Genomic DNA, 14,928 nt, shown 5'->3' with positions numbered 1-14,928 from the left:
CCGCTATTTGAGCTTTAGTCTGAATACCCAGTTATAATTATTTTTGAGAATTCAATCCACCGATGTTATTAAGTCACAAAGAGGCGAGGATTACTCACGCTCACCCAATGAACAATGGCATCAGCGGCATCAGTATCACCCTAAAGAAACTACCCCTGTCCTTGTTTTCAAGGACCATTAATCTTAAAGCTCACTTCGCTTGTCAACAGTTAGATGACGCCACGTGCAGATTTTGCTAATGGCATCCTATCTGACTTTGGCGTTTAAATCTAATGTAACCCATCTGTTACGGTGTAATATTGTGGCTGCTTATTAGTCATATAAACCACATTGTAAAAAAGTTATATTTGTGATAAGATCCATACTAAGTATTTTTATAATTTTAATGCAATAAATATAAAGCAGCAAATATAAACATTGCTCTAGAAACACGTGTAAAGATAATATATACCTATCGTAAACGTTTAATCAAATAACATATTTGTAAACTTTACTAATTTTGATCCCTATTATGTTATATGCTATAGGTCATAATTAAAAGTAATTAAATCTGATTATCTTGTCTCTGTTTTTGATCCTTATCAATAACACAACTTTATTTCCTCTTTCTTAACATAAATAAACCAGTGGGAAGGAAAGAATGCCCATACACAGGAACATGAGTAGAGGTACTGTTAAAATTTTGAATGGTTTCAGTGGAAAGTTTTCTTTTAATGATGAAGTTTACTAAACGTAAATACATTTTAAAGTATTTGTCTTATTGTTTTAATTAAATACATAAAAAATGTGTGCACTCACATGGTTCCGTCTCTCAGTAAAGTATTGTAATAATATAAATTTAAAATTACATGTGACTTCTTGGGTCACATGTGCTAAAACCCTTTTCAGCAGAAGTGTATTCGTGTTTTGTTAAAAATGGATAGCTTATACAATTGTAAAAATTGATATACCTTTATGTCTTGCTATGGTTTTTGTGTTTGATAATTTCTTTGAAAATGTAATTAGCTTAGGTGTACAGTTGAAGAGGACTCTCAGAAATCTGAGATAATCGTCTCTTGTGGCAAAGTTTAAGACTGTGTCAATTTATGAAGACTCATTGAAAGTGATTAGAGCTTATTCAGAGCACTATTTAGACATCAGGGGCAGCCTCTTTAGAGACTCTTTTCAAAAATTCACTATCCAGTAGGTCAAGCTGTTTTTGATATTTGGACAGATTTAAAGACAGGATCCTGACCGCCTGAGATTGAAGATCATATTGGTTCGCTATTTTGCTACCGCTCAGCCAAATAACAGTGCGATCAGCGATAATGATACACACTAAAGGACTTACGAGGTCTGCCCTGTTCTTGTTTTCAAACACCATTAATCATCAGCTCACTTTGCTCGTCAGCTGGGAGACGATACTACGTGTTGATGACATCTTATCTAACTTTGGTGTTCAAACATAATGTCACCCAGCTGTTGCTGTGTGGGATCAGAATAATGTTTGAACACAAGTTCGCTGATTTGAGCACAGAAGTGTGATTTGTCACTCTATAAATAATTAGACTGAGAACTGAATTGTGTTTATAGAATGAGTACAACAAACATGCTCCGTTGATGCACGTGTTGATATTATTCCTTTGATGTTGATCATCCATAAAATAACAATATGGAGGTTTTCGTCAAATATGCAGTAGCAGTTTTGTATCATTAAAGTTAAGAAATATTTTACTATTTTAGAAACTGTACATCTTCAGATAGAGTTAAATACTAGTAATGATGTTCATTGGCCAATCGTTAACGAGGCCCATCCCCTCAAGAGGCTGGAGTTTCATTTCTGTATGTCTGTATTAAATTTAGCAAGAAGCTTCATTTCTATAAAGGCTTTTCTAAACTAACTTCATTTACGATAATGGTGCATGTTACCCCCGAGCCTTAACGTACAATGTATGGCGTATTGGTCTCAATCTCCTCAAATATGTCCTCCTCAAAACATTCTTTCAAAACTAATTTAAACTGGTTTTGTTAACCGTTGTCATGTTATAAGAGGGCTATCTGGAACAAAACTTGAGCACAGTGTGTTAGTACTACACTTACTGAACAGTTTTTTTATTCTCTTAGAACAAGAAGCTGGGAAATTGCACTTAGTCCTAAAAGGACCTTTGCGATGCTTCCGGAGTGACAGATATTCTGGACGGGTAAGGTTGGGGGTAAGGAGGCGCCTCCTGTCAAGATTCACGAGGAAGGATTTTGGGTATTAATCTCTGTAATGCCTCCTTTGAGGGAAAATTGAAGGGAAATCCAGCTCTGTACCAGCCTCTGCAGGCAAAGCAAGACGTGCATCGCACGTCCTTATTTATAAGCTAGCAACAATCCAGGGAGCTCCACCAACTACAACATTGGTCATCTCCCGCAGTAGACTAAACGTATCATTCTAACCTTTTAACCCAATATCTTGACATTTCCGGTTAGTGATATGTCATTCCTGAACATCCAAAAAGTTGCCCAGATTTAAATGACACATCTTTTCTTTCTGTTCCTAGTACAAGTAAATATGTAAGTTGTAAAACAACCAGAAGTGTACCCTCTTGAGAAGAACTATAAGATGAACAGCATAGAATAATAATTTAATTGGGTTTCACCACCTACTTCATTCATATGTTTTCCAAAAAATCATTCGGAAAACTGTGTTTGGTGTAAAACCATACTTTCCATTAACTAGGTGGGCTACGTTTTTCGAAAACTAGTAGCATTTTTAAGAGATCGGCTCGAACTGGCTCGATAACTATAGCTCTATCACCAGATCCCATTAATTTGTATAACAGGCTACTAAATTAATTGTTTCAATTATAAGAAGTCATATTGAACACCACTGTCGTTTTTTGCAGCACCAATCAAAGAACCCGTAAACCAAAATTGGCTCTCATTTAGATTGTTAACAAAAGCAACAGCTCCTTTCATTCTTTACGCAGGACATACTGCAAATTGGCTGCTAATGAGATGTTTCTGAAAGATGAAGTGAATTAAACCGTAGATCCTGTATGGATGATTTCAAATTCTAAAGCACCAGTTTTATTTCTTTTTAAAACAGTAAAATTTTACAATATAAAAATGCTGTGAAGGAAACAGGATTTTACGGACATTTGTCGTAAATCACAGATTTCTTGTCACTGAACGATGAAACAGTGTTATTATCTAGTAATTTTCTTAAGGATACGTTATAATTTACAGTTCCATATATTTTTCCTATTTAGCCTATTTGGATATAAATAAAATAAATTTTAAATGTAGACTTTAGATTTTTAGCAGGGCTAAAATTAACTTTTAAGTACATTGCAACACGCATGGAACGTCTTGCAAAAAATGTAAAAAATATTTGTTACAAAAGTGCCCTTACTTCAGTCATAATGTTCAAAAATATGTGTTTAAATCTGCTGCTTAAATGAGGGTGTGGAGTATGTTGAAATCAGGAACAGAAAGGGTCACTCACTAATTAATTCATGACGGAATAAACTTGTATAAGAGAAATTTTGAAGGACATTTTTCTAATTAAGTGTACCCATACATATTTTGTAGCATATATAAAACGAAAATTATAATTGCCATTTTGCACTATTTTGAAAGAAAACCAGGTTGTAAATAAAAGTCTATCAAGTTGCAAAACTGTATCAATAATATATAGAGTTCAAGTGTTTGGTTATGATAACCACGATAAAGTTAATATTTCATAGTGTGTGATGATATATTTCGTATCATCTGTTTAATTTCTTAAATCTGTTGTATGTAAATCTTCTATGATTTTTATGGGTATTAAAAATATATCCAACTTTTCTAACACGATTAATACATCTAATTCACACAAAATGAAGAAGAACGTTGTTGCAGGACCTTGGTATTGAAGAAAATATTAATTAAATATAAAACTATGTATTTATGAGCACAGCCTTATTTATTAAAAACCTTTTTTTGAATTAGTGAAATAATATTAGTTTCAGCATATTATTTGTTAAATATTGTGAATTATTATAAAGTTAGAGATCGTTATTTGGAGACATGTCTATCTTATAAAGAGTTTTTTATTGTTTGAGAAGATGTTCTCAAACAATAACATCTTATGTACGTTATGTACGAAATCTACCGGCACAATTTTCACGGCTAGTTTTTGAATGAAGGCTAGTGAGTAACTTTTAAGTTAACCGCTAAATATCCAAGCGGTGTAATTATTAGTTATTCGATGGAGTCGAAGAACACATACACGACAAAAATCAACTGTATCCGTTGATGAAACCATTGATGTAAGTAATTGGCTGATTGAAACTAATTAAGATGTTACAATAAATATTAATCATGGTTACATGTGAATGAATTTCCGATTAGATTACTTTTATTGAAAGCGTATTTGTAATACACTCACGTTTAGGTTAATTAAAACTCAATTATAAATCACAAATTACAATCCAAATAATATCTTTCATGTTTAGGATCAGAAATTAGACTAAAAAAACCTATTTCAATTTTTAAACTTTGTTTTGTGCTTACAAAGGACCACAGTTGTAGTGTCATAATCCCGCGTTGTGTATTCACATGGAATTTACTAAAAGTGAAATATTTTTTGGATAGTCACATGTTAGCAACCAACTCTGTTATGTTAAAACATATATACAGGGTGTTCACAAAAGGGCGTCACAAACTTCTGTGGATTATAGTATTAATCATTTCAAGCAAATGATGTCCTATACATATAGGTCGAAAAATGTGTCGTTTAGCCACTAGCCGCCATTTTGTAATTTTTATAAAAAAATTAATGTCTCTAGAAATAGTGAAGCTAAAGAAACCATATTTGTCACATAGGTTCGAATAGATAAGTCGGAAATAAACACAAATAATTGAGTTATTTTCTGTAATATTAATAAAATGGTGCCTGATTAAAATTTTTTAAGCTAAATAAAAAAACCATAATATTTATAAAAACATTACATGAAACCAACTGTTTCAGAAATTTTATTAAATTTCCATCGGTACTTCTTTCAACTAAATGTCAATACATAAGTGAGTACGACCACTTTAAAGATATGTTCGCACAAGCCAGAAGCAACAAACAACTGATAACCTCTCAACTGAGACATGTTTGTGACATGTCAACAGGTCATTTTTGCTTTAAATTATGAATAATATCACCCACAGAAGTTTGGGAAACCCTTCGTGAACACCCTGTATATAAAAATATATGTAAAATAGTGTTAGTATCTGTAATAGGAGCCTAGCGTTGGTCAGTTGTTAGGCAAGAATTGTATTTTAAACATTACTGTATTGCATATCAGTACTTCCAATACACGGGATTGTATAGCCAGCTAGATGATGAAATACTGTAGTGCTTTGCTAAAGTAGAATTTTACTATTGAACTGTACTTTCCCAGTATTGCAGGTAATTTTTTATGCCTATATTGTGTTAAATGTAGTAATGTTGTGTAACAAGTTATATATAACAAGTCCAAATTGTAGTTCAGCAAATGGAATATATTACCAGTGTTGTACTTATAAGTAAGATATCCGTAGAATATTGTATTTCGCTGTAAATTGTAATTTATTGTAATCAGTGAAATGACGTGCAGTACTTATTACTCTTATTTTTGTTATAATATAAGATTATTGTTGTACGTCAACCTTTGTATTTTATTGCATGTAATGTGTCAGTCTAATCATTTATAAAGGTTATTTATCTTATCCTGTATTGTAATGTTAGCTATAAAGGTGTATTGAACTGTAATTACTAAGGATTGTAATCATTCAAGGGTTCAAATATTGCAACTATATGGTTTTAATTGTATAGTTTTATTGTAATGCGATCCCAAAGTTGTATTGCACTGTAAATACTGAGGATTGTAATCAGCCAAGAGTTTCAAGATTGCCACTATAAGGTCTTTATTGTACAGTTTTATTATAATGCCAGGCCAGAGCTGTATTACACTGTAAATACTCCGTAATCAGTCAAAAGTTCCAATTGCCACTATAAGGTCTTTATTGTACAGTTGTATTGTATTGCACTGTAAATACTGAGGATTGTAATCAGCCAAGAGTTTCAAGATTGCCACTATATATGGTTTTTATTGTAGTTTTATAATGTAATGCGATCCTAAAGTTGTATTGCACTGTAAATTACTAAGGATTGTAATCAGCCAAGAGTTTCAAGATTGTCAATATATGGTCTTTATTATATAGTTTTATTATAATGCCAGGCCAGAGCTGTATTACACTGTAAATACTCCGTAATCAGTCAAAAGTTCCAATTGCCACTATAAGGTCTTTATTGTACAGTTGTATTGTAATGCCAGCCCAGAGCTGTATTGCATTGTTAATACATTAGGTACAGCCATTAGGTAATGGCTGTAATCAGCCAAAAGTTCCAAGATGGCCAATATATTGTCTTTATTGTATAGTTTTATTGTGATTCTAGCCCAGAGCTGTATTACACTGTAAATACTGAGGATTGTAATCAGTGAATATTTCCAAGATTGCCACAATATGGTATTTATTGTACAGTTGTATTGTAACGATAAGCCAGTGTTGTGGATCTGTAGTTTCTCAATGGTTGGAATAGTCGAAGCTGACGCGTTGATTGCGGGCAGAGACATCACGGTGACCAGCCAACCTCTCGAAGATGTGCTGGTAGACAGCGTCCGTAGTTACCCTGAATACACCCTTTAGGTCCTGCACCACTATAGGATAGCGGGTCTGCAGCCCTTCGTACAGTGTCAGCGCCCTGTTGTTCATAATAAATAAATACATATTTGCTTTTGGTTTATTATAATTATATTTCCTAACTAGCTTAATTATATCCTTCACACAATTAATGTCTGATGACCTACTAATGATGTTGTTTAAAATAGCCAATTAATACGTGATTTTAATCTTATAAGAGTCAGAAATAAACTCACTTTATGATAAATAATATTATAAGGTGTTTTTTCTTTATAGTTTGTTTTTGACGATGGAAGGATTGTGAAGGAAACAGGATTTTCCGGACATTTGGTATCGTTCAGTGATAGAAAAATCAGTAAGACTACGTTTCGAGATCTGCAATCTTATTTATTCTTCACGTAAACAACTAATATAACACACAAATACAAACAAATCATACCAGTGCGTTGTGAGACGCATAAGTCAGAAAACACAACCACCGTGTTGTGTGCCAACTTCACTAACTCTAAAGCATGCACTTAATAAAGACTACACACAACACTAATCATTAAAACTTAACTACAAAATACAGGTCACAATAGGTCTGCATTCGCCGACCAACCACCTACGACAACAGTGTCCTGAGTTACGCGTGTCACAACGCTCTGGTATGATTTGTTTATTTCAACGTAGTTTGAAATTATGTGTTAGGTTAGTTGTTTACCTGACGAAGTGATCAGATTGCAGGTATCGAAACGTAGTTTTACTGATTTTTGTATCACTGAACGATGGAAAATGTCTGGAAGAATCCTGTTTTCTTCGTAAAATGTTTGTGTTTTAGAATGTTTTAATTGGTCATCATTATTAACTAGGAAATGTATAACATCCTGAGTGCAGCTATAATGGAAGTACTGAGCCAGTCCACGCTGTGTATAATGTAAACATGTAAACAGGGTCAACATGAAAAATGCAGACCATGTAACTGATAAGAATAAAACTGTAACCCAATAAGCAAAAACATGTTTACCTATAGTTTGACACCATAATTTGAAAGTGTCATTTCTAGAGCACAATCCAATCAGTGTTGTGTAAAACAACAGCTAGGGTGCACAATATACCATCAATGCATTTGTTGTGACCATACATTTGACCATACGTATGATACATTTGCTTTAAGAAAACGGAGCCATGATTTTTTATAGCAGCCATGAACCATAGAATATGTAAATTAACTTTTATTTCGTACACGTATTTTTAAGAAAAGCTCAGTTCAACGATTGCACTTAGTCCTAAAAGTACCTCTGCCCTGATTGCTGAGTGACAGGATGGCTAAGCTGTCATTCAAATTAAATTTTATCATACGCAAATTTATCCGAACAGGGAGGTAAATTTGAGGTTTAAGTGTACAAAATTTACGTTAGGATGTTATGTTTGTGCGTAAGCAAAAAAAGTTTCAAATATTGTTTAGCGATATTGTTCTTGTTTCAATGTTTATAGAAATGTATTGGATTTCTCGAAACGTGTTTGATTACTAATGAACAAGAGAAGCAAGGCTAAATTTGTATGAAAATAATTATTTGACACAAAGGCAAATAACAGAGCAATATTAGGTTAGTCCGAGCACTATATATCATATTACAATAATAATAAAAAAAACAACTGGGAACATTTCACCTAAAAGAAAAGTTATTTGAGAAAAACAACTAGTAAAGTTGATGCTATTTTATTAATAAATAGTAAATATCATCCTGAAAAATATTTTGAACTAAACAGAAGTCTTATAAACAACTAGAATTCGTATCCATTATTCTTAAGTTAGAAGACACCTTTTTGTTTTTAACAGAAATGCTAAAATAACAAGGAAGAGGATTGAGTTAACATTTGATATAAATTTAACCACACGTACACTGTGCAAAAGCTGAATTAAACTTTACGCACACGTATAAACAAAAATAAGATTTGATACCCGATTAATTTTGTGTGTATTATTCCAGACACAAAGCAAGAAGTAGTTTTGTTATGCAATTTCCCATATACCATTTGAGAGACATCAACAATTATTTTACTATATCTTCTAAAATGTGTATTATAATAAACGTAAACCACCATAAATACCTTTTCTTCCAATTTCGAGGACTTCTGGTGGTGAAAGGAGTGTAAAACAAATCGTCAGGCAGGTTTAGGTAGATTATCAAATCAGGCTGGAATAGTTCCTTTGGAGAAGTAAATACTGGAGAATCCAATGGCGGTAAATCCATCCCGTTGAATGATTGGATGAAAGCAAATGACATCTGGTCGAGCCAGTACCTATCGAGCAAATAAAGAGTGGCGTAGTAGTAAGGAGCATACTCATGGAGTTGTAGATAGAAAATAAAATTAGGCTGATAAAATATGTTTGGCCTCTAAGGGAAGAACACTATGTCATATTTTGGTACTATTAATTAATACGAATAACGAACTCACCCTACCTGATATGTTTAACCTATCTCCGATACAAGTTGTGACTACCACACTTGCAAGGATGCCAGTATCGGATTTCTCTTAAGGATCACCAGGATGTAAAAAAACAGTAGCGCGTGTAGTCGATTAACAAGCGTCGTTAACCATAGTATCCACTAGACAAGCCCATAATCAAATCTGGTTTAGATAGAAATGAAAAATGTCTTTACCTTTAAGGTGAAGTTAGGGATAGCACTCTTTTACACTCAACCTCAATCATGTAGAATATCAGATTAGAGAAGGGGACATTGTAGATTTTGAAGGTGAAAACTGATGTAATGGGCAAGTGATTACATAAAATACTGATAAACAATAAATGTTATTTAATTAACTCCAATGTGTCTGTTATTAATTCTGTATTGATCCTTATTTAGACTAATACAGTTTAAAATTTTGAACATATTAAACCAAAGTCTAATCCCGTTATCGTTGTAGACTAATAGATCCGACTACTATTCTAATAGTATGTTGTATTCTAATTTAGAATGATGAGATCGGTAAAAGTAGAAAAGACTGACCCATTAAGAATGACTGCTCTGCCCAAACTCAGATGAATTTTCACGTTGAAGGACATGGCATACAGTGAGAGGACATAGTAGGCTCTGCGGATGAGAGTTCCCTTGGGAATGACGTCCAGATATTTGATAAGGCAAGGCGCAGGGTGAACCAAATATCTTCCATCCAGGAAGACCAGCTAGTCGTACCCCTACAACCTCTCGACCTGCGAACATGGGAGGTACAACATTACTACAGAATATACTTACACAATTAACTTTTTATACTAATTTTCTTAGTCACGTGTGTGGTTAAGCTTAGTTAATCATTCTTTCTCAGAGGGATCTTTTAGCTGCTTTATACTTTCCAGTGATACCTGTACTGTTTACATAAAAAACCACTTAAATATGTCATTTAAATGTGGACAGCCTGTGTCCATGAGTGACGCAGCACTAGCTGTGAATTTCGAGATAATAAGGTAAAGAGAGTTAGTCGTTAAGTCTAGTTGTCTGGGAGGTTGTTTGTTGGAGTGGGTGGGGCTCTCTTAATGTTAAAGGGGTTCAAAGTCTAATTACGAGGGAGTATGGATCCCCTGTCCGCTACCATATTCTTATCCTAAGTGAACAACAACAACAAAAAAAAAACAACAACAACAACGGTTACTTACTCTGACCAGCTGTGAGATCTCAACCAATCATACGTCCCTTAGTAACACATCTAAATCACATTATATATCACGTCTCAAGGATAGACGCCCAGAATTCGAACTTCCGATTCTCTAATTGTTTCTTTTATATCGTAATTACACGGGAGTATGTGACTAACTTTTAGTGTCACGTAACATCAAGAAAGTAAGTGTAACTCAGTTTCAATAAGCAGTGGCTAGTGCTAAGGATTATTTCGACCCTAACTGGCCGCCCTGTCCATCAGAGCCTAATGATCCATTATGATAATCATGGTGTCCCAGCCTAACCCACCCCAGTTGGCTAACTACTAGTTAAACTAACACACTCAAAACGTGATGAATGTAAAATTGTTAGTAGTATTCAAATCCTTTACTCCTCCATCATGCAGTTACTATCCTGTTTAATTTACCTCAGGCGATTATGTTATAATTTTAAAACAATGTTTGGAACACGTTATTATGTTAAATGATTACGACATAGGAATGATTATCACTTGTTGACTCAATCGATCGTTATTTTGTCTTCTGACACTGCATTGCTTTTTGCTAAAGTGGATACTTTAAAGTTGTAAATAGTACAATGTACAAAAATAAATGTATAATAGTTATAATAACTTATTTTATTTAACAATTATTGCTTCTAAATGCTTAAAATGTTAAGAATATTTTCACTGTGTTTTAAATAAATATAAAATAGGTTTATAGTAAAAACAATAATTTTCTCTCCCACAAAAAAGTTAACTATCCCGTTTTCTTGGTTCGTACTTACATGTTTAATCATTTAGCCATAAACAGTGAAAATACTACATACAATGAAATTCAAAAAGAATTTTGTAAATGTTCATAATGTACGGTTTTGAACGCACCTACAAAAACGCGTGCTTTTTGCTAAAGTGGATACTTTAGAGAAGTAACAATTAAAAGTAATAATTATAATATTTTTTACAATTATTCCATTAAATACTTACATATATTTTCACTGTGTTTTGAATGAGTTTATAAATATAAAATAGGTTTGTGATAAAAAATATTTTTCTCCCACAGAAAAATTAAATACCCCGTTTTCTTGGTTCGTACTTCCCTAGACATGTTTAATAATTTAGCCATGAACAGTGAGAATGTCATGTGCAATAAAATTTAAAAAATAGTTTGTAAATATTCATAATTTATGGTTTTGAACGCGCCGACAATTACGCGTATTTTGGCCACTGCCCTAAAACACTATATTTTGTTGGCTAAAATACCTAATTTTTAATAAAATAAAAGCGACCATGGAACTATCTACTATTATGGAGTGTATATGTGATTACTAATGTGTTACAATACAATACAAATACTCTAAGAACTGTGCTCTCTTAAGTGATAAGGTACCGCATTAATGGAAAGACACCCAGAATAAACGACCAGTTATTTTTATATATAGCCAGCTATGCAGCGTAAATCAGGAGCTCCACTTATAAACAAAGTGGCAATGACACATACAAAGTCGCCCTTTCACACAACATTGGGCTCAGTGTATCCTTCATTAATTGTTTAAACAATTCCTCCCACTTCTAAGTCAAGCTATTGGAGATAGACTTTGCATAGTAATAATTAATCTAACAAACGTTTTTGAATGGATCTCCGAAGTTCATGCAACGGAACTTATTTATCGCAGATTATTTTTATTAATTAATACTTTATTAGGATCTAAATTTTCTTCAGTAGAAACCTCTTAAAATGTTAATAAGGCCATCGTTACCAAAACGGTTGAGTACAAAATAATTAATTTTACTATTTAGTAACTTTTTATAGTTAAATATAGCAAACTAAGTATCATGGGAATACGAATAAAGATGTACGTTGTAACTGCGCAACCCCTGGTATCTCAAACACTACCATATTTACAGGACAATTTACTTGGAGAACTTCACAACTTTGTATGACAGTTAAAATGAAAACCTTTAAATTTCAAAAGTTGGCCTTCATTTTCCAAAATGGTGGTCGATTAATTTCTTATGGAACCCTCTATATTATATTGCGGGCCTAAAATATAATTTTAAAACGTTTGTATTCTTTAGAATTTCCTTCCTAGGAGCTACAGCCTAAAACGTTTTAAAACGACACGTTGTAACATCATGTTTGAGAACCATTTTTTGAGGAGTTTCAAATATAATGATAAAACAAATGACGTTGTTGTTAACAATAGTATTGTGTCCAGGTCGGTAATTGAGATTAGTGTGATTATTAATCTACCAATATGTGTATAAAATTGAATACTATGAAAATAATAAACACTTGGTGAAACAAGGTTTATCAAGGTGATACCTGCAGTGGAACTAAAATGTACCCTGTACACATGGCGTCGATTCAGTCTGGAAGCAGCCTACCAGCTGTCGGAAGATTGCAGACCGCTAATTATTTTAGCTTTTAGTTTTAACATTTTCTTGGGTTGTTTAAAAACATTTTAATTAGTGTGTAATAATTTTGAAAAATTTTTCTAAACTAAGAATAAAACATTTACAGCCAAACGTAAAACTAAACATAAACCTAACCAAAAGCGATTTTTATTATGTCGAACATTAACAAGATACTAAGATTTCTTTGTAAAATAGTGAAAGGTCTTAAAAAATTAACTTTTTCATAACAAAAGTAGCCTACGTGGCATACATAAAGTATTTTAAATATTATAGAGTTCAGAATACCATAACCGTACATAATATTTTGTTGCAAAAAAGGTTTTACTTACTGTTTTTCTGATTCCCCTCAATCACAATGAATGGCTTTCTGCTTTTCTCAGGAGGAAGTTCCGGCTCTTCCATATAAAAACATTCATTTTCGAATGTTTCCAGAATTTTCTTTGCTAAGGGATTCTGAAAACATTAAGATTTTTAGACCTATTATTGTCTTGCACCCGATAGAGGAAACACTAATAAGATATGACTAGTTGAGTAGTATTTACAGATAGGTGCAAAGCATGGTATATATGTTGTCCTTTAAACACACTAGCATTGTATTTAACTTTTTATGCACCAACAGGGAGTTCCTAAGGTAATGGAATTGGCGTTTGGTAGAATCTATTTTGATAATTATTTTTAATAACAGTCATTACCTTACCTAAAGTCATAATAATTAGGAAAACCCGATAATTTTATTGAATTTTCCAGAATATTTATTAAAAATAAGATTATTCCCTTTTCAGCAATTTTTCTTGGGCTTGATTACACAATGCTGCAAAGTTCCTAGTTCTAATACCATTTAAAAATGTCGTGGAGTGCTAAAAAAGAGTTTTTTTACACTAAAGGAAGTTATCTTAGAGAAAAATTGCTGTGCAATAAAATTAATACCCTATCCAAAAACCAATTTCACTAATATTTTCATACAGGTATGATATCTGAAAGGGCTGTGAAATTATAAAAATGAGCCAAACAATAACGGATTTCATCTCACCAAGTCCGAATTGGGATGCAGAGTACCTAAAATATATTTATTTAAATATATTTTTAACTTTTATATATCTTTTTAAACTATGTTTTATAGTATAAAAGGTTAGGCTTTAATAAAAATAATTTGTGATTCAAAGAGTGTACAATTGGAATGGATATAATATATAGCACACAAACTTTCGATCAACCAATAAAAACGGTTTGCAATTTTTGCAAAACATACTTTTAGATCTTACGAGTATTAAAAAAATATGTCCCTGAAATACGGACTTTTACTATTACAATACTTGTTTATATATATATATATATATATATATATATATATCATAAAGAAAGTAAAGTGAGACAACTCTTATTAATACCAATATATTTTATCACATCCAACAAAACCATAAATGTAATTTTGCTTACCGTATTATTTCTAAAATAGTCTTTTATACCCTCTAGTCCGGTGAAAAGACGAGTGGCTTCCGTAATCTTTTCATCGAAAAGTTCAGCTCGGGTACCTGAATCCAGCAAAACATCATGAGTGATTGAAAAATACATAGGAAGGATATTATTTATGTACGTATTACTGGGTACAGTAACATAACGTTCATAGAAAACTTATGTATTCGTACTAATAAGAAGTATAACATACTAAAACAATCAAGTGTAATAATTTATTTAATTTACACTCATCTGTCTTCTTCTACCAGTGAATTCGTTTTTTTATTTACAAAGTTACGACATTTTTCCAATTTATATATGTCTAATAAACTTGTAAAACGTGAAATATTCAACACAGTAACATATATAAGTATGTGAAACGCTTACTTTCTCCATGCGAGTGTTGTGCAGTACCTAGTACAAAAAACAATAGTACAAAGATCATGGCCTCTCCATGTCTATTATTAGACACTTCCCCTAATCAGTTGTCAGATTGTATCTCCTCTAATCACAATTAAATTGTTGATAAGCGTTTTACGTTGATTGTAATATACAGTTTTATATATAACGTTCTACGAGTGTATTTTTGATTAGCCACTAGATGAGTATACGTCAACTGCGCTTGGATATATTTTGAAAAGTATAGCTTAAAATTTTGAGACCTGCAATGAAGTCTTAAAAGGCAGCGCTGACTTCCGCAGAACAATTTATAATGGGAGCTTCACGCGTTTATAT

General features: G+C 32.6%; 1 protein-coding gene across 2 annotated transcripts; it reads right to left on the bottom strand.

Annotated features, from left to right (window-relative positions):
• Window positions 1-6,494: 6,494 nt before the first annotated feature.
• Window positions 6,495-14,693, bottom strand: LOC124352772. Of its 2 annotated transcripts, XM_046802435.1 has the most exons (5): window positions 14,581-14,693; window positions 14,176-14,270; window positions 13,068-13,191; window positions 9,678-9,880; window positions 8,828-8,967 (listed from the first exon to the last, which is right to left on the bottom strand). In XM_046802435.1, the coding sequence occupies exons 1-4, from the start codon at window positions 14,636-14,638 to the stop codon at window positions 9,681-9,683; spliced, it is 477 nt and encodes a 158-aa protein (XP_046658391.1). In that variant the 5' UTR covers window positions 14,639-14,693; the 3' UTR covers window positions 8,828-8,967; window positions 9,678-9,680. The 2 variants fall into 2 exon arrangements, with proteins under 2 accessions (XP_046658393.1, XP_046658391.1); XM_046802437.1 differs by lacking the exons at window positions 13,068-13,191; window positions 14,176-14,270; window positions 14,581-14,693 and adding an exon at window positions 6,495-6,742 and having other exon boundaries at window positions 8,776-8,967; window positions 9,678-9,874.
• Between the last annotated feature and the right edge of the window lie 235 nt (window positions 14,694-14,928).

This window comes from Homalodisca vitripennis, chromosome 1, assembly GCF_021130785.1.
Source record: "Homalodisca vitripennis isolate AUS2020 chromosome 1, UT_GWSS_2.1, whole genome shotgun sequence".
Classification (NCBI taxonomy): domain Eukaryota; kingdom Metazoa; phylum Arthropoda; class Insecta; order Hemiptera; family Cicadellidae; genus Homalodisca; species Homalodisca vitripennis.
The sequence above is the reverse complement of the archived record's forward strand: the minus strand, read 5'-3'. Positions and strand labels throughout refer to the sequence as shown.